The sequence below is a fragment of the Branchiostoma lanceolatum genome, chromosome 1 (assembly GCF_035083965.1).
Source record: "Branchiostoma lanceolatum isolate klBraLanc5 chromosome 1, klBraLanc5.hap2, whole genome shotgun sequence".
In the NCBI taxonomy this organism is placed as follows: domain Eukaryota; kingdom Metazoa; phylum Chordata; class Leptocardii; order Amphioxiformes; family Branchiostomatidae; genus Branchiostoma; species Branchiostoma lanceolatum.
The window spans coordinates 28971318-28997036 of record NC_089722.1 but is presented as its reverse complement, the minus strand read 5'-3'; the positions used below and the strand labels follow the sequence as shown (position 1 = coordinate 28997036).

Sequence of the window (25719 nt, the reverse complement as noted above, 5' to 3'; positions counted from 1 at the left end):
ACTCTGTGTTTCGCTGTGGTATGACACGGTACAGCGCTGGACAAGGGTTTTGATGTATCCTCCCCTCTGATGTCTGTATTATGCATCTCGTAGTGGACTGTCAAAGCCTCCATTGCACTTCCCTTTTTTTATGACTTATGATAATGTCACATTACTCTTATACAGAAAAATACAACACAGACAGAGTGCAGAAGGTACATAACTGTTGACCTTTATTATGATAGCCGATCTTGGAAGCCATGGATGATTGTGCTCTTCTATGTCATGTAAAGTTCATGATTAATCAAATTACTTGTATTGACTCAGAGTTAGTTTGTCTGGTTAGTATACAATGATCTACATCTTATGCCCTCTTTTCCACACTCTGTAAGTCTTCTGCATTATGATAGACACTGTTGGCAGCCATGGATGTGCTGTTGCATGTCATGTACATGTGTTGTTTTACTTAGGCCACACCAATTTTATTTCTTGGTTAACGGAATTTTAAAAAAATGCTAGATTGGAAAATCAACATGAAAACAGGATCTCACAGGAAAGTTTGTACCAGGTGCACTCAGTTTCAGGGAGTGAACAGGGTCAGGTGCAAGTTTTCACCCCAGCCTTCTGTTATAATGATGTCCTCATGCCCAGATAAAAAAATCTGTTAACCAAGATATTAAATTGGTATGGCCTTATCTCAGTCTGTACCTAGTAATAGTGTCTGATTAAAGATACTGAAATACAAGCAGTGTACATTAAATGTATTATCAAGCTTTAATTACTGGCATATATTCCATTTCACCACAGAATCGTACAATAGAACAATAGAAATATGTGTCAGAACCTGTAGTAGAATATCTAACCACTGCAGGGAGAACAACACTCACATTATACTAGGTAGGGACACTCTTATGTCACCATTGTAGGTCTGAGTCAGTAAAACTGATGCTAACTTAGTACCAGTGTCGTAGGTAAAAAATTAAAACCTACAAGCTTTGTTATGCAAAATATACATTTATCAAATCCTTGAATCTATTATCCATTCGTTTTCCAAGTCAATTGTTTTAAAACATTTTTATTTTATTAGGAGTTTTATAGGACATTCCTAGAGATTAGGATTCATCAGCCCTTTCACATTTCATTTCTCTACATGCCTTAAAAGGCCTCTCACAATGTTCTTGGTTAAGTCTTGTGAGTCTTATTGAAGAAAATACTGGGATATTATCATTTCACTGTGATTACTGACAGTAGGAATAGCACACTTAAAAACATGAATAAATCTTACTTGCCCCAATGTCAACTGGTTGTAAATATTGTCACTGACACCTGTAGTGGCCTTATACCCAATAAAGCCACCTGTTACTGTTAGAATAAGAGTAATCAAATTATTATGCACATTTTTTCTACAAAAATAGCTTTGCTAGTTTTTGAAATCAGCTGCATTCACTGGTAGTGTTGTGCAGTTGCAACCTGTGCCAGCTGAATGGAGTTCGAAGGTGGACAAGCAATGTTTGAACTTTCTCTACAATCTTCATTTTGTACTTAATATCTAACACTTAATATTACAGTGATAGTTCACTACATTATGGTTTCTTGAAGTGCTTCAGAGCCTCCATTCTTGTCACTGTGACAAGAGTTATAACATTTCCATTCCACGAGTAGTGATCATTTAGGTTTTAGTGTTTCACAATAATATTGCCCTCATTATCAGAATCTATTTCTATTTTAATCTGTAGTGATATCATTGTCAGGTATTCTCTCTATTGGTTAATTGTTCTTAGTTCTCTATTGTTATGATACCTAGCGAATGTAGCAATTCATGTAAGGCAGCAGCTTCTTACAAGCTGCAATGAAATTAGAATTCAATATGATAACACCATTTCTTTTTTTTAAGAGTGGCTGCTACAAATCTGATCCCCTAACCCTCAGTGTATGTGTTGTTGCTTTTAATTAGTTCCTGTGGTTAATGCTTGGTACATGTATACAAGATACAAGATAACTTTATTAGAAATCGCAGTGTTGCCACTGAATTAAAACCAACTTACAAACATATCAATCATCAATCAATCAAAACAAATTGTATATGATTACAATTGTGCAACCTTCTACAAGATTTTGAAAATGTATTAGAATTTAGTGCCCACTTTTTCTTACACAATTGTTCAGAGTCTTCTTATAGCAGACAGTACAAAAAGTCAGTTTCATGAATGTATATAAAGAACTATCCCTGCATAGTTTTATCTATGGATCCTCCCCCTCTAACATCTATATCAAACAAATCATAACGGGGTGTCAAATCCTCCATTGTACGTTCCAGTCTTTCCCCACTCTGACACCTCTTTGGGCTTGATGTCTTTGCCCATCTTGGACTTGAAGCCTTTCGGCAACTTCAAGTCTGCCATGTCCACGTTGACCCCATCGATGTTCGGCACGTCCAGGTCGGACATCTTCGATCCCAGGTCTTTCAGTTTTGTCACCATCAAATCCAGAGCGCCGGCGAGGAAGGTCAAGCCAACCATGATCCACAGGAACACAACAAACTATAGGGAGTCAAAAAGTAGACAGTTACTTCATGGAAAGACACTGACATTATTGTTGAACTTGAAGCAAACTAACAAAAGGAGCTTGACTTCTTGTGCCAGGTGACACTGATTACATTTAAAAGGAATATCTACAAAAGGTCTTGAGGTGTCAAAACATTGTTTTCTAGGATGAAAAATCCTGAAAACAGTGTGAAAAGTGTTGACTTGATTTATGTTTTTCAATGGCTTAAGAATCTACATTTTATTAGTTTTATTGAGTTGCCTAAAGACTATGTAATTTTTATTGTATGAGTGAGTGAGTGTGTGAGTGAGTGAGTGAGTGAGTGAGTGAGTGAGTGAGTGAGTGAGTGAGTGCGTGCATGTGTGTGTGTGTGTCAGTGTGTGTGCTGTACACATAATGTAACATTACCTTGTAGATAGTGTTGATAGCATAGCTCTGGGTGCTGGAAGGTAGAGCAGCCACAAAGTCTCCAAACCCGACAGTGCTCAGGGTGATGAAGCAGTAATACAGGGCCTCTAAGTAGGTCCAGTCTTCTTCAACTGGGAAAAAAAAAAATTATAAAGTATCTCATTTTCCAGAGAGTGTTTCTTTTGATTTTTATTCCCTTGACAAAAAAAAGTGTAGTTAGCATCCTAAGATGGAATAGTTTAGCCTGAGTACCAGCATCCGTAGTGACCGCTGGCTCAAAAATTTTTTGTTTGAGCCAGCGGTCACTACGTATACAGAGGCTGGTACTCAGGCTAGGAATAGTTCTTGCTAGTACAAATATCAAGCTCTTTACATGATTTTCTTCAAAGGTTAATATTTCAAGCGTGCAAAATACAAAATGATAGACTACTGTTACAGTAGTGACTTTACAGGATTCCTGTGTCACAATATGGATCAACCTTCCAAACGATATTTTATCTGTTATTATGAATATCACTCATTTGTGGTGTGTTGCTAATGCTAATACTGCCTCAAACCTAAGCCCGATTGAATCGCGTTTATAGCAGCCGCTCTACACCGCTCTGCAGGGAGGGGCTATAATTAATTACAGCCTCAGATAGCGGAGTTTGCGTTTCACAGACTACCACAAACCTGATCATGATATTATACGCAGAACCTTGAGATATGAGAAGACTCAAAATGAAAATTGAAGAAAGCTTTCAAATCTTTATTCGTTTAAATCAACTATGGCAGAAATACATAATATCAATTAATATGAATTCATGTGCTTCTAAATTACGTTGATCTTACACGTCATATCTATACACACAATATAACACAACAACACTAAAAAAAATTGACACCCAACGTTGAGACACACCTAAAGTGAAGATGAGAGCAGGGATGAAGAAGAACACACTCAGCATGACGATCAGGGAGACGAGAATCCCCACTATGCTGATGAACCCTGGGTTCTTGATCTTCTTGGAGAGTGCTTCCTTCACACGTTTGTCCAGCCATCTGTAAAGGAAAGTTAGATCATGATCACTTTTAATCCACTTCTGAATCAGTTGTACATGTACTTATAACTGCACTGAAACAGTAACTGCAGCAGTTTTTACATCTCAGTATTGTCATGATTTCATCATTCTTTGGAATTAAAATCTGATATAATTGTACTATTCAAACGTTATTAAGCAGTGTAAATCATTTTTCTTAAGATGTGTCAGGTAACCATGAAACAAAACAAGATGGTCATCAATATGACTATTATATGACCATTAAAATAATAGTACCGGGTATGATCCTTTTGCATGCACTACTGTGACAGTTACAAAAAAAACTGTGAATGTTTTTTCCTTTTTTTCCTCCAAAAAATGAAATGGTAAAACCAAAATAGTCTACCTGTTTGCATCACCCAGTTGACCACCAACAAGTGCCAGTAGGATCAAACAGATGGGAATGCCGATAAAGGCAAAGGCACAGCAGAAGATCTGTAGAACGGTAGGGATGATGACACTTCTGATCAGTTTTCTTGGTAGCAAAATTTGCATCAGCACAATAATATAGCATAATGGTAGCATCGGGCGTAGTCCAGTGGTTAGCGGCCCTGGCTCTTGAACTACCGGTAGAAGCCGTGATTTTTATTCCTGCTGTGTCGGTCACCAGACATGCACGCTATCAGAAAGCATAGCAGTCCTAAGGGTGGGACATAAAACCGTGGTCCACTGTTCATTGTGCTTGTCAAAAAGAGCGCCAGTCTTCTCTATCACGACCAGTGGAAGAATAGCTCTTAAGTACGCTAAACTGGTTCGATATCACTATCACATGCAGATGCTACCTTACAAATAGTATTTTCAGACAGTAAAATGGCCTAAACTTGAAACAGCCATTGAAAGACATACCTTTCCAGCATCTGTTAAAGGCCCCATATGTCCGTAGCCAATGGTGGTGACAATCGTCATGCAGAAGTACCACGACTCCATGTAGTCAAGGTTGTATGATGTATCATTGTCATGAGATACTGAAAAAACAGTCAATGACATTAGTTAAGCCAAGATCATTAACTAGGAGGGGAGGAGGCGGCCAAGGCCTATTTAGTATCTGCCCTTCAAAAATTGTGACCACAGCACAGCCACCCAGACACACACACAAACAAACAGCCGTGAAAACTTATCAACCTTTTCGACAACGGTAATAATCTATACACTTAATGTTTTGTTTTGCCACTTCTACAATGTACCAGTCCCCTTATACAGTGTAGGCCTTAATACTTTGTCCCAATGCAAAAAATTAGCGCATCAACTTTTTCATTGAACAGTTGAAAATATGTAGCCCTAACTTTTGTGCTTTGTTATAACAATCTATAACTTAAAGGTCAACTAAATATTTCCACAAACAATAAAAAAGTAGCACAGATTTAATGTCTAAACAATGTCAGGTAATTAAACCAGATATAGAAAAGAGCACAAGGTTTGATTGATATTAATGACTTATGCATATGACTTTCATCAGGTTTGTTTTGCATTCTTTTATTGAATTTGCAACCAGGGAAACCTTTCAAGAAATTGTGACCTTGGTGTTACATTAAGGTCATGAGTTCTTGTGTCCTTGCACGTAGGCACTGTCTGCTGCAGTGATTTTGCAACCATCATTATATATGACTATTGGCCTCAGGAAAATTGTGGAGCGATCTTAGTATTCAAATTAGGTTATCCAAGTTGACTACACAGATATTAAACTGTGATTAGTCCATGCACAGTCTCCACTTTGCATTGGGTTGAACTCAAAACATAACTACCTTAGCCAAGAAGGTAATGTTTTGGTGAGCGTGTGTCTGTGTTTGAACACGATAACTCAAGAATGCTTGGGTGGAGCGTCTTGATATGTGGTTACGGTCTTGATGAAAACTGGAAACGATGAGATCGTGTTGCCACTGGAGGTTTGCGAATGCCTCGAACATGACTTGACTTGCTGTGAACGTAATATTGTACAATCGTCTGTTAAACACCCCGACTGTAACGTTATCCATGTCAACCTTTACCAAAATTATCTCAGTCAGGTGCACAGCCTAATGTATGAATTTATAATAGGTCGTTCACCCCACATCACTCAAGCCTGAAACATTAGCTTGGTGTGTGACTTAACTGAATCAATACTGTTGATTTAACTTCTCCACATCAACTCTTACAGATGATAAGTGTCTGTAGTTTTGATCAAAAGTTTTGGATAAGTGCTGTAGATTATTTTGAGTGCTTTTGGTCAACCACACTATGATTATAGTACCCCAGGGCACTTTTCATTTTCACAGGGACGCTTAGGGAATGGTGGATAATGGGGGAGGTGGGATAACCTGGAATCCAAACCTATCATAGCTCCTCTCCGCAATTTGGGAGCTACATGTATAATAGGTTTGGATTCCAGGCTATAGGTGGGATTGTTAAGCCATTGTTCAACAAAATGTCATCAAGTGTAGACAGAGTATTCAGAGATATTACAATTAAGATATTAGGATTTAAACCCACAATCTCTAATATATGCTTTTCTACAAGGCTTTAGCGCATTGTTCCCTTACTTTTCAGGTATATAATCATCCATGACCTTTTATCTATACAGTGTGGCTTCAAAGGTTAGGTGTTATGGTTTGGTCTGTCTGAAATTCAACGTGACCGCCTGAGGTAACCACATGTTAAGCCTCAGGATTTTCTCTACAAAACAATGGATGAGTCACTTAATATGCAGAATTTCTGCATGGTGGCACAGGAATCATTGATGCCAACAAATGTGTGTAACTCAATTAAAAACATGTAATACTATATGATACATGTTGAGGCCCAAGTTCAGACTTTGGTGACATTATGACTGTTACCTAAGCGAAAAGCTTAAATGGATTTTCACTAATTTGCATAATACCAGTCTTAAAAGCTCTGCATTGCAATATTTTATGATATTGTGATAAAAAGCTGGAAAATGGGATAGAGCCAAATACTATGTGTAGTTTCAGTAGTTTGCATACAATACTGCCACTGTCCTTGGCAAGGTCATGGGTTACAGTTTGGTTGGGTTTTAAGTGCCCTTGTGTGACCTTCCAACCCTTCAAATTATAATCATTAATAATTGCATTTTGGTCAAACAAGACTAGTGTGTCTTCTAAAGTTAAGCACCATCTTCCTAATTTTTCAAAGCTATCTTTCGAAAAGAAATTACATGCTGTCATTTCCAAAACAAAAAAGATGGGATCCATAAATAGACGTAACGTAATGTTTTAAGAACCTATTACAAATGGCACCGGTATACAGTAATGTCTCTAAGAATGTTTTGCTGTTGCAGTAATACCAGCTTGTTTTTTGTATTTTTCGTACATGTATAACTATATACAAGGCATGTAGGCATCTTAACATCGCTGTAAGCCATGTTATTTTATCTAGTCTGACACCAGTGCTATTGAATTGAATATGTAATGTCTGTTACCAGTACTGTTTAGTACATAACAAACCACAGAGAATGTCTTTCTCACCTTGCTCGAGTATTCTTCCGTGCTTTGCAATTTCAACTTGCTTCACCAAATCGTGCACTTCAGCGTCAGTTGGAGGTACTCCATTTGTGGTGAAGTTTTGAACAAATTCGTGCACAATGTCGTCCACCCGGCGCCTTCTCGGTGGCGGATCTTCAGGGTCGTAGAAATGGTCTTCCAATCCCTTAAAGATGCCGGCTCCAGCAAATAGGAATACTAAGAAAATGATGAAAACTGGTAATATCTGCTTCCACGTAGCCTGGCCCTCACCCATGGTGTCTTCAGGACAACTGTAAAGTTTGTAATTTTCTCCAGGAGCCTTGTCCTACCTGTTGACAGTGTGGTCACCCTTAAGCTTATTCCTCTGACTGTCTTGTAATGTATGCCGTCGTCCCGCCTCTGTATAAGAAGGCAGATAGAAGATATATGTGAGGACCCTCGAGGCAGTTAACCGCACCCAGATTTTCCAAGTCGTAATAACGTGTTATAAAGCCTCAAGGTTGGCTGTCAACACAGAAAACAACTTTAAGCCACCTGGAGTGACTGTCTACAGCACCAGAAACAGCTTGGTTCACTAAACAGATTAACCAATTTGTGCAACAACCCACTTTTAGAGGCATTGTTAAAATCCTTTGTCAAGTGTCTTTGTATTCAAGCTACAAGTCTGAATTATAGTGTTACAGTTACTTTACAGTACCTAACAACTTGACCTTCTAATAGTTTTTGCCTGGACTGACTCCTAGAAAGTGAGGCTATTTTGTATCTGTCGGAAATAGCCTGCCCCTTATCAGACTTTTGATCATAAACACATAATCATTGACAAACAATTATTACCTGTCACTGGGTAGGCTCTACTAGTTCAGGGAGATTCCATTAACTTTAAAAATCTTAGGAGGGACGATTTTTACCTTCTTGAGACAAGATAAGGACAAGGTATAAACCAGACAACATCAAAGAGTTTGAGTTTTGCTAAAAGTAGCAAAGCATTAAACAGCACACACAAACCAACAAACACAAAGTTAGGCCCCATTTACATCAGGAAAATTTCAAGGTCACATGCCAGGTTTCTTTCGACACACACTGACAAGAAGACACTGTCCTAAACCTCTGACAGCGCAGAACTTTCAAAATGGCGGGAGAACGGACTAAAAAATTTTGTTTTTCATTTCTTTTGACAAATAATGCTTCTCTTTTTGAGGGTGTATTTCAATTGCCAGGCATGTAGAAGGTCATGAAAATGGCTGTCCTATGACACCTTGGGCTGATTTACACTCAGCAAAGTTGTATGCCATTGTCATACATTCAGAAATTTTCCTTGTGTAAATCGGGCCTAACATACTTAGAATTACACACCCAAACCTACGTAGCCCATCTCTATATATCTATGGATGTGGAGTGAAAGTCTCGCTTTTCACTCCGATCTATTGTTAATACCACTATTCTTACAGCAGAAATAAATTAAGTGTCTCACCTGTATACATGTACTACTTCAATATAAAACATGTACCACTATCAGTGTATCTTACAAATTGATACAAAAGAGTCACTAACTTGTTATGACATCACCTAGTAATGGTAGGTACTAGACAATTTGGTCGTATTGTTTGGAAGACACAATGTGTGTTGATTCCAGTTGATTGGTTAGTTTCAAACGTCCTTGGTGCGAAACACAGTAACGTTATTGTCTGGTGTGAAGAGTTAAAAGTACACTTTGAAAGTGGACCAGGTGCTTTTTCTTACCAGCCTACCTCATTTTAACTTCTGTTAGTAAAAATCAAAGGCCATAATAGGTATTGACGAGAAAGGGTAGGTTTGAAAACCTCTGTACTTGTAGTTGAAAAACATAATTATCTTGTGCTTTTATGCAGAAAATTTGTTATGTATGACACAGATCTGGACAGGAGACAGGCCTCAAGGTTATTAAGATAAAAGATACCACCTAAGATGACGTCATCATTACATTCGTTGAGAAGGTGTTTTAGGTGCCGTTTGTGTGTGTGTGTGTGTGTGTGTGTGTGTTTGTCTGTGTCTGAACATCATAACTTGAGAAGCTGGATCCTTGTGATATTTGGTAGGTGGGTCGAGAAAACAAAGGTCGAGGTTGATAATTGGCCACTAGCAGTTTTCTATGGTACTGCAGCACAGCCAGTTTTGATACCACTTGTTCTGGACATGTTTTGGTAATTTTTTTAGAGTGGTAGCTATTGGGAAAAAGTGTAGGTTTGGACAACCTAGGGTGTTTGTTTTTTGGAACTCCAGGGGCCGATTTTGTTATAAACTTTGAAAGAGAACTTGTGAAATGGTCAATGGATCATCTTAATGTTTGGTATGTAAATAGCTTATTAAGTGATCATGAAGATTTACATACTAACCATATGTGCAAATCGGTATCTTTTAAATCAGTTATGGTAATAAAGATCTCATTTTCATAATCAATGAGAGAATACTAAGAATAATAATTTGATAGTGGTAAATGACAGCAGTTTCATAGTTGGAGCATTAGGAAGCTAAGTGACAGTTAGACACAAATTATGCAAATAAGGGCCTCATTAACATGATCTATGAGGAAGAGCTATTATAACATTCTTTGCTTATACTTTGAACAACCTGAGCATGATATTAACTTATTTGGGTAGAGAAGAATGTAATGTGATTTATGCAAATGAGGACATGATTTGCATAACCAATGAAATACATCACTCGAAAAAGTCAACATCATTTGGCGAAGGTGCGTGGTCATGGAACTCCACTCTTTTACCCCATTGTACTGAACTTGTAATAATGATATCATGGGCATCACGCCTTGGCAGCTTGTTGACAATTGTGACCTGTGCATGGAGACTAAAGGCATCCCTCATAATCCAGCATATATTACAGTGACTGTCATGTATACCTGAAGTTTGCAAACTTTGATAACTTTTGAAGTTGTGCCTGTAAATCTCTTTTTTGAAGTTTTTGAAGATGACAGATATAGGTCACCTATCAGACAAAGGTTAATGGACATTACATGTACAGTAAGTTGTATATTGGGCCACAGTGACCTAGCTAAGTCATCCCAGGAGGCAATATGAAAGCCTCATACTAATATAAGCTATGGGACAGACGGACAGATGGACGAACGGATACTAAAAAACGTTGCCTAGGAAAATATATTTTGTATAAAGAGTCATAAAAAGGTATGAAATGATTATGGAATTTTTGATAAGTTTGAGTTTATAATGGCATGGGTACTGGTAACATATATCGACAAAAAAATGACTCCACCATATAAATATACTTCTTACAGACAGGTGTATAGCAGTACTGTACTATATAAATGTTTGAAGGTCTTGATTAATACTCTACAGATTAGTAATTGTAACACCTATTCTCCAAGTAAACATACCATTTTGGCTTCATTAGAAAGTTGTTACATTAGACTAACTTCCTATTTGGTTTCCACTTACGAAAACATAGAAAGTGAACTACATTACGAACAACAATATGATTGGAGACCATTAGACAAACAACAATTGGAGTAGCCATAAACACAACAATGCTTTGTGTAAGTTCACGTACCTTTGGTTGACCGTCCACAAAGCTCCTACGAACGCGTCGTCTCCCAGACTGACTAACTTGGCGCCTGAATATCTAATCAGAAATGGGACCGCCGTTCTAGTTGACACCTTTGTTCCCCGGAAACAAGACAATGTTGGGTCAAGGTACGACCATTTATCTCACCATCATGAAAGGGTCCCATAAAAATGTAATTTGCAGTGGGTGGCAGGTTGCTAGGCAATCTCTGAGTGGCTCCTCCCAATATCCTGACTCAAAGTGGCATGTTTAATCATATCATAACACTGTGTGCATCTTCATATTCATACCTGGAATCCATGCAGGTTACCTTTTCCCTCAAGACTTTGGCGCCATAAATGATTCGGACAGTCAGACGCCATTGTATTGTGACGATGTAAGTGGCCATGAATTTTTAAGGACTAAAAGTTTATGCAGACCATGATAATGCTATGGTTTCCCATGGCATTGTTTAGTTTATGAGTGATGTGGGCGGGTGCCTGGCTTTGATCCATTGGCTGTAGTCTGGTTTTGAACTCTCCTGATACCGCACCCTTTGGGAATGTCCTAATGCTATTGTGCAAATGTCAATAGTCTGTTGCTGTTGAGTCTTGAGTTGACATATATACATTATGATATTATGGTAAATGGTTGATATTAATGCAGGATTGGATAGAGGTTTGAGGGCAAGCTGTTCAAGCAACTTCAATGATTGCCAAATACATTTAATTTAAAATGTTAAGGAGTGACCCTTTTAGAATATGTGAAGGAGAAGAATGTGGGAACCTATAATCATGAAATAGAATCATTCAAATGTACTGCTACATGATTGTACCTTGCAAAGTTTGAGCTTTTGTAGTCTAAAAACTTGACATGATAGATGTTTTAACATCTATAAAAAAACTGCTGAAATAACATGCAAAATGTACAGTGTCCAGATCACCATTATGGTATAATTGGTCAGCTCATGACATCTTGGACAGTTAATGTTATGTTTGGAGGGGCAAATTCAATGTATTTATGGAGTAACAAAGTCAATTATTGTCTATTTGAATCTATTTGACTTGTTAGTTGTTTTCTTCATGTTTGAATCGCGCTTATAAATGGCCTTCCCAACATCCGGAAGCTGGAAGGGGAGGGGCCATTACAACCTTGGACAGTAGAGTTTGCGCTACACATGCTACCTTCAGATATGCTAGTTGGAAAATTGTATTTATTTACTTTCTTTGTTTCCATAGCATCCTGAAGTACTGCATGTTAGTGGGGTCGGCCAACACACTGAGGGAACATGCCAACCTCATGCACACAACGTCATTTCAGTACAACAGGTAAGTTCATATATACAATTAGAAGTTTTCTCACATATACTTAGCGTTTTGTCCAGAAAGGAGCAGCAGACATTTGTTGGTCCCTTCCACAGAGAAACTTTATCAACTTGAAAGTTTATTATCTTTCCCTTTGAAGGAATGATTTACAATTCCATTTCTTTCCATTAGCCCTGCAAATGACAATATCTGATGTAATCAAAGTGAAAAATGTATAGTCTACCTTACTTGTTTGTTATACATTGACACTAAGCTTTGCAAACCAGGAAAATATTATTCTTATTCTTAACTCTATCATTAAGCAACAAAACTTTAACATTGCTGTGATACCCAGCTGTAAAAACGTAGGAAATATACCCCTTTTTATCAACTACAAAGTGTGGTTTGTCACTTCCTTGATATGGTATTAGGTAAATATTGTATTGCCTTTTGAAACAATGTTTAGTCATCACTGACGGATGCTGTCTGAAACATCTGACTGTTTTAGAATTTTATCCAGTAACTGTTGCTATTTTTGGCAAATATACAATGTGCGATAAATGCAAACTGCAGAACACCTTTATAAATTAGGCACCTACCTGTACATTGTATGATAAGTTTCTCCTTACATGTAGGTGGAATATCAATATTCGATTCAGGACTGGTCATGATTCCATGCACAGTCTTAAGATGTCAGTAATAAAATGATTTTTTACAGCATCAAATAATTGCTTGATAAGCTAGTTGCTCCCAGCCACACCCTAGAGTAATTGAAAATTGCAAAAAATTGATATGCTTATGAAATGATATCATGGCTTCAACAGAAGTTTTAGGCCCCAATCCCTATAAATATTGGATATCATAATTTCTCTTACCCTGCAGTTCAAGTGAAAGTTGACATGTTATTGCACAAGCTGTCATTGCTCCTTATTCCTGGTACCAAAAGTTTTATTGAATAAAACGATAATAAAGGCAAGGAAAAAGTGGCAGAATATTTTCAAATACTTAAGACCACACCAATTTAATTTCTTGGTTAACAGATTTTTTTTTAAATTTTAGCAACAACAAAAAATCATGAAAACAGAAGGCTGGGGTGAAAACTTGCACCTGACCCTGTTCACTGATCCCTGAAACTGTTTGCACCAAAGTACAAACTTTCCTCTGAGATTCTGCTTTCCTGTTGATTTTCCAATCTAGCATATTTCTAAAAATTCCGTTAACCACGAAATTAAAATGATGTGGCCTTATCCCAAAATAAATATTAAAATCTGATGTTTGTGATATAGGATATCACAGTTTAGTGTCTTGTATGTAATGTCCATTTTTGCCCCAGTCTGCCAGTTCCTGCGGTTCGATCTCTTTTTCCTTCCCTGACTTCCTGACATTCGTGACGTTGTTAGAGCCATTTTTGTGTTCTGCCCCGTTTACGTGGTTGCTGTCGGCGTCATGTGCCTCGTTTGTTTCACCAATGACCTCGTTCTCAGGTCCATCTGTGATCTCGGTCGGATCTAGATCCATGTCCGTCACCTTCTCTCCCAGGATCTTCAGGGCCGTGCCGATCCTCTCGAGGGATCCAGCTAGGAAGGCCAGACCCACGATGATCCACAGGAACACGGAAATCTGGGGGAGGGGGAGAACTTTAGTCCAACCTCTGCTTAAAGTAAAACACAAAAGGTTTTGGTTCATAATCAGGAACGTTTTGATGCTGAGTGTCCTCTAAAAAGTCTAAACGAAATTTAAGATTACATTAAGATTGTATTTCCAAAATATCAGAATGCCTTTTGGAATTCTAAACTTAATAATCAGTGTATGATGTCAATTTTTTTCCTTGCAAAATTCTAGATAAATTTTGTTATAAAATTACATGCTCAGCTTCATGCACCAGTGCATAGCTATGGTGTGTCTAACACAAGTGTGGCAGACAGCATTTTCATCTAAAACTTGATGTGAACTACGCTGTACCTTGTAAACAACATTAGCGGCTATATGCATGTCGTCAGTCGGTAGAGCTGCAACAAAGTCCCCAAACCCCACTGTGGTGAGGGTGATGACACAGAAGTAGATGGCCTCCAGGTAGGTCCAGGTCTCAACTAGAAAAAAAAGGTACAGATTAGAAACATTCCATTTGTTAAAGCAAGAGCAGTTCTGTATCAGTTCGTATATGATGAAATCAACTTTAACAATGACCATGGAATTAGAGGAAGAAAAAAAGAGTTAAGCCTTTTTTTTTAGGGTCCAGTTGGTTTTTCATTAATTTTAGCAATATTGACATTAGCAAGACATTACCAAGACTTAGGCCTAGATAACCTTTTGTTTAATGATATTGACAGTTTTAAAGTATCTGGCGGAATTATGAGTCTCACATTTAAGGTTACTTCTTGTTTCACTAATTTTGTCATTAATTGTCAGTGTCTTCTCTGTAAACCATGAATGTCAGGCAAATATATCTCACGTATGAAAGAAACAAGCATGATGTACCTTTATGGAAGACGAGAGCAGGAAGGAAGAAAAATGACGTAATCATGATGGTCAGTGATATGGCTAGTCCTGGTGCTCGGAATTTCCTTGGAATCTGTGTTACTCTGGCCAGGAGCTCCCTCACACGTTTCTCTATCCACCTGTAAAAGGAAAGAGAAAAGGTTAATATATATCAAGTTCCACTTAAGCTCCACATGTATGTAATACAACTATATGATTGTACAGTATGTAATTTCGACTTAAATTCACATGCCGTAAATTGGTACATGTATATAGGGCAATGTCCATTTCCGTTTCCATATCCCTCGTGCCACACGTACGTATACAGTTAAGCAAGCATTACAGTTAGGGGGCTAGTCTGCTCGACATGAGGAGTTGTGTACCTTCACCTCAGTTGTATTACTCTTTCCAAGAAGGTTTAACCTCCTTGCTCTGTCTCAGGTACTGTGTGCTTATAAATTTGCAAGAGAGGACAAGATATACTCGGCAGCTATATAGATGACATTGTATGTTTCAAGGAGGTTATGTATGTTTCAATACTGGGGTAGCATGCTTAGCAGAAAAATTAGTAATACTATATATAATGTACTATCTTATCAACACAGTGCTGTTATTAAGTTTGTTCAAGGAAAAAAAATCAAACTAAGATTCAAAACGAAATCGTTAAATTCTTAGACAACCAAAAACTTTCTACCTGCTTGAATCACTCAACTGTGCTCCTACAAGAGTCAGGAGGATGATCCATACTGGAATACCAAGTAGGGCATAGATGCAACAGAAAAGCTGTAAAATATCACCATCATCAAGACTAAGTTAAGTCAAGTTTATTGCACAACAATTGCATCAGGTACAATGTACGGCAAATAACATGGAATAACAACAACTGCGGGCTATTTATACTAGACTAAGTTTACTAAATAACTAATCTAACATCATTACTCAATACATAAGATAATGGAATGATGTATTTCACATTATGGCATGGCTTCTCTTTTGCATAGAATTATATTATGAATTGGCCTACTGTAGACAGATACATAGTCAGGACATGATAGAAGACTGTACATTGAATATTTCTCTACTAAGTTTTGTTCCAGGTAGTGTTATTTTCTTCTTACAGGTAATCATCAATCTTTTCCTTTCATCGGGACTGTCTGTGAATAGGACACAGTGATAATATGAGAAAAAAAAGAAGAATATTTAAAGTTGACTAGTTTTTGTTTGTCTATGGTTAAAAACAGAGCGTTCGTCATCCAATGTCATATACAGTTATACAGCTTGAAGATTAAACTTGCATATGGCTCACGTATACATATCTGTTGGTTGAAGTGTATTAAGAAGTCCTGAAAATGAAATCACTTGAAGGAAATTATCTTTATTTTTTCATTCATTGGTTTTAACTATGTAGGAATGACATACAACCTGTGTGGTGAACTACTAGCTGGTGTCTATCACAATGGGCTGGCCTTGCTGATAAGACAATACAGATTCTGATCATGATATTTGAACATGAACTAGGCAATATGCCTCCTATCCGAACACTATGTTATGTTATGTTATGTTATGTTATGTTATGTTATGAAACAATTTGAGAAGACTAGTGTGATGAACGGAAATGATAAATAGAAACCCTTGAAATTTTACCACGAGCTTAAGTTTACAAATACTCTTGAAAATGTGCAGGTTAGGCATATAGAGAATTTGAGACCATGGTCTAAGCCCCAATGGTTAGTGCTCAGTAGTCGTGTACATGTAATACCTTTCCAGCATCTGTTACAGGCCCCATATGTCCATAGCCGATGGTGGTGACGATCGTCATGCAGAAGTACCAGGACTCCATGTAGTCAAGGTGGTAGTTTTCAGATGTATTCTCATGTATAGCTGAAAATCAAATAGGGGACATATGGGACTTAAGTAATGATCATGTTCCAAACAAATAGTTATATTGTCAATTTGGTAGAATCAGCAATCAATAATTGTATACTACTTGCACCAGGAATAGTCTAAGACTTTTGATTGTTTCCGAATTAAAAGGCTTCTTATTTAGGCCATTTTCCATAGAGGACACTGCAAAAATTGCAAGCTTAAAACTAACTGCAAACTTAGATGCATTAACAGTATGTCCTTTGAGGCTGCAATGGATGCTAGAAGTAAGGTAACTCTCTCACTATTATCGATGTACCCGTGCCTTGCGATATCTATCCGTTTCAGTAGTTCGTACACGTCGTGGTTCGTCACGTAGCTGTGATTTTTCACGAACTCTACCACAACGTCTTCCACTTTATGGACCCTTTCTGGCACCGCTTCTGGGTTGTATAAGTTTTCCTCAAGTGCCTTGAAGATTCCAGCTCCAACAAACAGTATTGCCAGCAGCACACAGAACACAACGGTGATCTGTTTCCAGCCGACCTGGCCGTCGCCCATAGTTTACAAGCTTTTCTCCTGTGTCCTCTCGCCGAGTGAATGTTGCTTTGTGATCAGCCTTATACTGTACGTGACTGTGTTCTTCTTTGACCTAAAAGAAAGCATTCTTCTTCAACTTTGTTGGTTGGCATTTGACTCTCTACTTCACAGTTTAAAAGCTCAGCTGTACTAGCTTTTATGTTTTCTAGACATTTTTACATCACACCAAACATGCAGGTCATTGCACTAAGCAGAAATCTTTGGTTGGTAACCTTTCCCTATAGTTGTCTGACCAGCTCATCAAATATATTTATTTACAGGTAAAACAAGACAGAGATGAAGTCTTTTTGTTTGATACACGTCATCCATTGCATTGGATTAATGATTTACTAGCACTATTGTTTGCTAAATGAGTAACATACAATTACAGATAGTCAAGTGAAAACATAACAGTTGACAGTAGGATTCAGAACACCCAGTCTAATTTTTTGGGGGAAAATTCAAGTTAATTGTCTGGAAGTACATTGACAAAATGAATCAATTTCTGCAAGTATATTGTAACAATCTTAATCTTAATAATTATGTAGTTGTTAATTAGCTGTCTCCAGGGGTATAGCCAGTTCCCAAAAATCTGTAGAATTCAGAGCCAGATTTCTGGGGAATTCTAGGAACCTTTAAGCCAGAAATCTGTTTACACGTACAGTATACAGTAGTTGACTCCTGAAGCTTAAGAATAACTGAACTCACTAAAAGTAAAAGACAGTATACTTCCCAGCAGAAGGAAATGGAAAGTGTACAACGTACATAAAAGTTGTGTTCCCACGTTCGTGTTTGTAATGATACTGTAACAGTTGTTTCCACCAAATTAACCCAATTTTCCAGCCGCAGGGTTCAATCACCCAACAAGTATGTAGTTTTGTCTGTCCTCTCAGATAAGATTTTTCAAGTTAGGTACAAACTGAAGAGTTTCCCTAAGGCTTGCTAAAGCAGAAAAAACTATGAATTCAGCCTGTATTGTAGTCGTTTTAGATTAGAAACTGATAGAATACTTTACCTGTGGTTGTTGACTGAAGGTGATGCAACAAGCCCTGCCTAAACTTGCAATTATTAATATCCTGTCTGACCAGTTTTTGTGACGTACTCGTCTCATTAACAATCTGGTCAGACCTCGTAGTCAACAGCAACTGTACTATGTTATTGTTATTGTTAAGCCAAAAATAGTTACTCAAGCAACTGGATAGAATTTTGAAATTTTTTTGAGCAACTATTTTTGGCTTAATATCTTATTACATGGATGTCTGTTACTGTACTATGTATTGCTTTGGATTATGTGATAATCCTATAAGCTTTGAAAACTTTGAAATTATATTTGATTATATCATAAACTTCTTGTTAACTATAGATATGCCAGTTGGCAACATGATTTTCTCTGGTTAGATAAATAAACAAGCAAACAATAGGCAGTAGTAGTGGGCAACCTTAAGCCAACCGTACACACTCACGCCGTATCTTCAGAAAAGACGCTATAGCCGCATAGTCCCTGTTTAAGACTTTATTCAAGGCCACATCCAGACTAGATTCGCCTTGGTGGGGCTTAAAGCATGTCATGTACAATTTTTTGTACATACAAACAATGTTATGTCATATTAAGCATCAAAGCTTCACCATTGGTAAGATTCTGAGCTGTACAAATCTAGGAAATATTACACACTATCAACCTCAGATAAAATATGTCCCTTCCTAAGTAATCATACTGTATGATATTATTCAGATATGCTGCATAATTGCCTTTTGAAACAGTATAATATGTGCAATAAACTACAAACTGCATTAAACTGTCAGATCTACATGTATGGTAATTATTTTCATGGGGTGTAATGTTGAGCTTGTGATTGCAGTGGTTTGTTTAGCACTTATGGTTTGCACAAAAAAGCAAAGGATTTATTTACAACATCAACCAATTACTAAATATGCTGCTCATTGCACCGCTGTAATTCTACGGAGTAATTGAAATTGGCAACAACACCTACCATGGTTTTGAAATGTCTGCAACTGTTTTATATGGCTTTTACTGAAATTTGATGCCCCAATTCCTACAAATATTTCATTGACCATGAAGTTAAGTCTATTTCACAAGCTGATATACACTGAAATGTTTTACCATGAATGGCATCATAGTATCGTTTCTTTCAATTCGTTGTTACTTCCATTTTTCCCCCAGTCAGAAAGTTCCTTGAGTTTGAGTTCTTTTTCTTCCCGTGACTTCCTACCGTTCCTAACATTGTCAGAGCCATTTTTGTGTCCTGCCCGGTTTAAGGGATCACTTTCCGCATGATCTGTCTCTTCCGTTTCACCGATGAATCCACCCTCAGATTCATCTGTGCTCTCGAGGGGATCTAGATCCATGTCCGTCACCTTCTCCCCCAGGATCTTCAGGGCCGTCCCGATCCTCTCGAGGGATCCAGCGAGGAAGGCCAGACCAACGGTGATCCACAGGAACACTGAAATCTGGAGGAGGGGGTGAACGCCAAATATTAGCATTATCATAATGGGAAATCTAAAATTTGATCAAAATAAAGTGCATTCGTTTGAAAATCCTAATTTTAGTCAATTTTTTTTCAAATACAGCTAATATTCATGCTTCCCTCTATTTTATATATTATAGAGAATTGGGATTGGAAACATCCTTATCCTGTTGATTCAAGCATGTCACTAACATGGACCAATTATTATCAGACTGAACTTTTTATTACCATGGTGTTGGAGGCTGTTACGACTGGTTTCCATAGTGACAGAGAATTCTGAGCTTCTATTGGACTGATTTTCATAGCTATAAAGAATCTTGATGTTAGTCTTGTCATTTTCAAATCAGTCTCCTATAACATGTAGCTCTTAGGGCAGGGGGTCCACTCAAGAGATTCTGTAACACAGGCTAAGTAGTTGCATATGTTCAACACTGAAGTGACAGTAAACCTTTTCTATCCAGAACTTCCAGACAATGTGAACTAAACTATGTCGTACCTTATAGACAATGTTAGCAGCTGTATTCATGTCTTCTGTTGGTTTAGCTGGAACAAAGTCCCCAAACCCCACTGTGGTGAGGGTGATGACACAGAAGTAGATAGCTTCTAGGTAGGTCCAGGTCTCAACTAGAAAAAAAGTACAGAAACATTCCATTTGTTAAAGCAAGAAAGCTGGCAGTTGATATATGGTAAATGCATTGATGCAGTGACCAAGGAATTGGAAGATTCAGACAAAAATGTCTTCCTTCAAGGTAAGGTCCAATATGGACAAGTGCAGTTTGTGGTAACGTTTACTTAAAGTTTTTAATGATACAGTAGTATAAAGTTCTGCTTATATCGCTGGTAGTTCATTCTCAGTGTCTTCAATAAAGGAATAGACTCTGAGTCAAATATGTCCCAAGTATTTAGAGACACAAAGTTTATTACCTTTATGGAAGACGAGTGCAGGAAGGAAGAAAAATGAAGCCATCATGATGGTCAGTGATATGGCTAGTCCTGGTGCTCGGAACTTCCTTGGAATCTGTGTTACTCTGGCTAGGAGCTCCCTCACACGTTTCTCTATCCACCTGTACGGGGAAAGGACAGTCATGTAACCTCTTCAACACAGTTTTATACACATAGATAGATCAAGGAAGTTAGATAGCAGTTAGGATTTCAATCCTCCTGACAGGTGTTTTATTCATATATTAGATTTACTTTTTCTAAATGGTTAGACACCAACTTTTTTGCTGACTCACAAGACTTCAAAACTAGCCATAACATGCCACATGCTAGGCTGATATATAAGGAGCAAGAACTACCTTATCAATGTGCGGACCTCCCTTGTATTTCTTAGTACAGTACCACAATGTGCACTTTGAATCCAGCAACCATTAGTTAATGAATTGAATGAAAGACCTTTATTGTACATTTATGCTTGAACAAGCTAAGTACAGGTCATGGTGATAAGCAAAGGAATACATACAGTGGTGATGATATAACGTAATAGAATGTGATGTCTTACTATACAGGTTTGACTTCTTCTCGCTTAATGCTGGTAGTACTTAGTAAAGTTTTAAACGATATTTATCAATTCCTGGACACAACTGAAAATTAGAATAGTGTTGCTTTCAATTCTACCGTGTTGATTTTATTTTCAACATATAACATTACCTGCTTGAATCATTCAGCTGTGCTCCAACAAGAGTTAGGAGGACGATCCATGCTGGAATTCCAATCAGAGCATAGATGCAGCAAAAAATCTGTAAAATATCGCAATCATCATAATTGTTGTAGAATAGAGGACTGTGATAAAGAAATTGAGGATATCAAAAAAAGAAATAATGCCTCCTTGGTACTATAGGCAAAGATGTATGAGGTTGCATTTCAATTGGCTGGTATGCCATCAATGTTGGGAAAGGTCGGGTTGGGTTGGGTTGGGTTGGGATGGGATGGGATGGGTTGGGCAAAGGTTGGGTCACCAAATTAAAGGCAAGACTTATCAATGATAGTCTTTGATTTCCAAATTTGGTCATATTTCTTATTAATTTCCATACTAAGATGACATCCATAAAATCAAGTAAGTATGGCCTTTTGAGGATTTGTGGATCACGATATCAAGCCCATGCATTGGTTGAAGGTATATTTAATTTAGCAATTGTTATATCATACCATGCCAGCATCTGTTAAAGGCCCCATATGTCCATAGCCAATGGTGGTGACGATCGTCATGCAGAAGTACCACGACTCCATGTAGTCAAGGTGGTAGGAGTGGGATTTATTCTCAAGTAGCTCTGAAAATGAAATAGGTAGATATATAACATTTCATTTAATTTAAGGCATCGTGAAGTTAAGAGCAAATAGTGATATTGGTAAATACTATCAGAAAACTGTGCATAGTTTAACAGTTGAAAAAGTTCAACTGTAGCCAGTCTGCTGTAATAGACGCTATAATATTAAAGTTTAACCAAGTTTCTCACCATTGTCGTTAAGACTGTATCCATGCCTTGAGATATCTATCCTTTTCAGTAGTTCGTACACTTCATGTTGTGTTGCGTAGCTGTAATTTTGCACAAACTCTGCCACGATGTCCTCCACATCATGGAGTCTTTCTGGCGGTGCTTCTGGGTTGTAGAAGTTTTCCTCGAGTGCCTTGAAGATTCCGGCTCCAACAAACAGTATCACCAGCAGCACACAGAACACAACAGTGATCTGTTTCCAGCCGACTTGTCCGTCACTGCCCATGGTCTACAAAGTTGTGTGATCTCTCAAAACACACCCATCTGAAAATATAGCTATATATATAGTGTACTTCTCAACAGAAGGAAAGAGAAAAAGTGTGCTTCATATTATTAAGATATTTTCGTGTTTGAGCTTGAAATGGCACTGTATAACAGTTGTCGTGTTCCCTTTATATTCAACCAGTAATTATAGTTGTTTGGATCATGAGTTTGACCTTTGTCTGTGGCCCAGACAAGATTTTATCAACTGACAAGTTAGGTGCAAATTGTAAAGCTACAGAAAGTAGAATATCTTGTGATTTGGCCTGTATTGTATAACGTGCAGTCTTACATAGACTAATATTACAGTATACATTTATAAAACATAGCCTTCTTGGGAAAGGTAATCATTATGAATACTGTACCTGTAACAACAGTAACTCAACAGTTCTTGTTGATTCAACAGCCCTTCCCAAGTTTGCAATGATGAAATTCCTGTCAGACAAGGACGTGACTGCACCTATATATACTGTAAATGTAGAAATGTTCAAGGTGGTTTCATGTTCGGGGTTTTCGCAGCGACCGTTTCACCGCGAGCTTAAAACCACCGTAAACATTTTTGTTCAATACTGTAGTATAATAATATAAGTGGCTATAGCGCAAACTTTAAACCACCGCGAACACTCCATTTACGCCTTAGCGCGAAATCAAAACCAAGCAAACTTAAATGCATTTACAGTAGCTAGTTCAAAACGTCAAGTCTGCACACCCATTAAAACAACACCCTTTCAAAACAATGTGGCACACCCACTGAGTGTACAGTCGTGTACATTGGATTGATCTGGATTATATGTTGGTTAGGTTGGCCAATGGCAGATAGTAGATTGTTGTTTGAAAAAGCTTTATGGACTCAGAGAATTGAAAGTACAAGACTTGGTACTTCTTGAATATTTTTATATTGTGTTGTCTTTAAGAACTTTCTGGCTCTCTAACGTTTTACATGATATTGGTAGATAAATATCAATTGTAATGTCTTGTCTATGCAGCATCGTGTAAGGGAGCCCAGCCACCCAAAAGAGGAACTGTGCCAGCCGCATGCCTACAACATTACCTCAGTGCAAAAGGTAACATCAGCTTTTCTCTGCAACTTGTAAGTTGGAGGGAGGAGGGGTGAGATTGTGATTCAAATATTTCTCAGTTTTGTCAGTTCTACAAAGATACAACAGTGTCATAAACGTTTTATTTCCTTTTTCAAGTATTTCATAAGCAATGTGGCATTTCCCTGATTGAAGAAACTGTTATATTGCATGGCAAAAGATCATTTCAAACAAAGCTGTGACACTGGGATTGTTCTATGCTTTAAGCAGTTACTGGATCACATTAGCTGGATCTAAATCAGTCTTAAAGCCTATCTCAGGTCCTCTTTAGGCTTAGGATCTACCCATACATACCAAAAATTCTAAAAGTCCATTCATAACTTTGTATTACTTGAAAAAGATTATATTGGTTTAATGGTAACCTCTCTGATGGAGGAAACAATGTCTGTGCAATCATCATTCTACTTGAAACGTTGTCACTCCAGGGAAGTGGAGAATCAGAGGGTGATGTCTGGCTGAGTCTTCACAACCCCTGGGGAGGACAAACACCCACATACTGCAGGTGAGACAGTAGTGTGTTGTCAACAGGATCAAGAATGTCAAGGTCAGTCAGAAACAGGTGTTCTATGAGGTGGACAACTGTTTCATCAAACTCTTAAGGAAGTAATGCTTTAGACAAAATGTAAGGAATTTATTTACTTGTGTGTCACCCACAGTCATAAAGGTCAGGTAGATCCTTGTGGGTGCTGGAAACTTCTTTGGCTGGTATGCTGACTATCATTGTGACGTTTGGCATTTGGCTCATAACTTGACATATTTACTGTGACGTTTCGATACATTTCATCAGATTTTATGTAGCTGACAAGTAAAGACAAAATCTGTGCTGAAAGATTTTTTGTCAAGATTAATACAAGGTTGATGTTTAAGAAGTTGTATACTGTGATTGTTGACTCAGAGGAGGTTTCTATAAGATTAGTGCTGTTACATAAGAGAGGTTGTGATTTGGTCATGTGTGTCAAATTTAAACAGTTGAAGTAAAGCAATTTGTTTAAAACTTAACAACTTCTGCATGTTAGCATTAAGTATACAAAGTATACTTGTTACCTGTTACAGCTACTATGTAATTAACAAAACCACAAACACAACAAGGACATAATCCAAATTAAAGGCATTATAGATTATTTGCAGAACCAGGTGTGTCTTATTTCACTTGCAAATAAGTACATTATGAGTTCTAAAAGAAGTTTCCATGCAGGGAGGGGCTTCACCTTAAGTATAGAAGCTGAGTTTTAATGCATGCTGAATTGCAGGTTTAATGTTATATCTCAGACAGAGGAAGGCCAACACATTGCGTGACTTACGGATGACTGGACGATTTGGTTTTACAAAAGCTGTTATTTGAACCCCAATCCTATTATTAACCAGCCTACGTGTATGCCTAGAATGCAATTATTTCTTTCAACCATTTCACTGAACTCCACCCAACATTTAACCATGCTTTTCAAACATGTTGTTTGCAGTCTACTATTTCATAAACGAATGCAGAAAGCCTTAGTGACTTGGTATTTAGAGAATCTCTGTGTAAAGTTGTGTTGTTCTTGTAAAAGTTAAATTTTACCAATCATTGCACTGCTGGTATGCACAGATTCAGAGTTATATAACGACAGACTAGGTTTTCAACAGGGAACTTAAACTTCCACACATATCATAGATATCATGGGCACTATGTGCATCACATTTTTGAAAGGGTTCATGCATATTTTGAAGCTTAATGTAAAAGAGAGCAATGTAAGGAGTTTTAAGATGAAAAAAAATAGCTCAGGAGCTACAAACTAAGGCGACAATGATTTTCTGAGCAAGTTGTGAACTGCGTAACTTACCAGTATAGCAAAAGTTTGGTTCTCTGTCACAATGATGATGTACATGTACATGTATGTTTCTCCCTTTTCTGAGACTAATAACAACAGCGTTACAATAGTTTTACCCTAGGGCCCACGTGTTGTACTGATAACCTTCTGTCTTGTCCTTTGAAATTTCAACAGACAAAAGATTTTCGTCGGTGAAGGTTTTCACTGTGCTAACTGCTGTGAGAGCATGTCATAGAAAATGTCGTAAATACAGTTGCAAATGCCATGTTTTTGAAAACATGACATTCCCATGATAATGAACTTGTCTCCTATTTGATTCTGTAACCTCACT

The 25719-nt window shown here is 37.7% G+C and overlaps 4 protein-coding genes across 8 annotated transcripts in view; 1 reads left to right on the top strand and 3 right to left on the bottom strand.

Moving 5' to 3' along the window:
- LOC136447159 (calpain-10-like) overlaps positions 1-25719 on the top strand; it is a 63640-nt gene that overhangs the window by 33013 nt on the left and 4908 nt on the right. For all 3 annotated transcript variants that reach the window (XM_066445867.1, XM_066445875.1, XM_066445860.1), the window contains exons 6-8: positions 12256-12345; positions 23470-23547; positions 24006-24082. In XM_066445867.1, coding sequence (XP_066301964.1) covers positions 12256-12345; positions 23470-23547; positions 24006-24082 — 245 coding nt within the window. The remainder of the gene's footprint in view (positions 1-12255; positions 12346-23469; positions 23548-24005; positions 24083-25719) is intronic.
- On the bottom strand, positions 191-11647 carry LOC136447131 (potassium channel subfamily K member 2-like). The gene is made up of 7 exons (XM_066445831.1): positions 11024-11647; positions 7469-7864; positions 4857-4975; positions 4357-4445; positions 3833-3972; positions 2932-3062; positions 191-2519 (listed from the first exon to the last, which is right to left on the bottom strand). The coding sequence occupies exons 2-7, from the start codon at positions 7737-7739 to the stop codon at positions 2259-2261; spliced, it is 1011 nt and encodes a 336-aa protein (XP_066301928.1). The 5' UTR covers positions 7740-7864; positions 11024-11647; the 3' UTR covers positions 191-2258.
- On the bottom strand, positions 13499-18361 carry LOC136447213 (potassium channel subfamily K member 2-like). Of its 2 annotated transcripts, none has more exons than XM_066445932.1 (7): positions 18257-18361; positions 16968-17314; positions 16559-16680; positions 15494-15582; positions 14800-14939; positions 14284-14411; positions 13499-13941 (listed from the first exon to the last, which is right to left on the bottom strand). In XM_066445932.1, the coding sequence occupies exons 2-7, from the start codon at positions 17221-17223 to the stop codon at positions 13612-13614; spliced, it is 1065 nt and encodes a 354-aa protein (XP_066302029.1). In that variant the 5' UTR covers positions 17224-17314; positions 18257-18361; the 3' UTR covers positions 13499-13611. The 2 variants fall into 2 exon arrangements, with proteins under 2 accessions (XP_066302029.1, XP_066302037.1); XM_066445940.1 differs by lacking the exon at positions 18257-18361 and adding an exon at positions 18007-18190.
- Positions 18740-25524, bottom strand: LOC136447193 (potassium channel subfamily K member 10-like). 2 transcript variants are annotated; one of them, XM_066445898.1, is made up of 8 exons: positions 25401-25524; positions 22849-22952; positions 22184-22486; positions 21876-21997; positions 21378-21466; positions 20652-20791; positions 20224-20351; positions 18740-19710 (listed from the first exon to the last, which is right to left on the bottom strand). In XM_066445898.1, exons 3-8 carry the CDS (start codon positions 22446-22448, stop codon positions 19375-19377), a joined length of 1080 nt encoding a protein of 359 aa, XP_066301995.1. In that variant the 5' UTR covers positions 22449-22486; positions 22849-22952; positions 25401-25524; the 3' UTR covers positions 18740-19374. The 2 variants fall into 2 exon arrangements, with proteins under 2 accessions (XP_066301995.1, XP_066302004.1); XM_066445907.1 differs by lacking the exon at positions 25401-25524 and having other exon boundaries at positions 22849-22966.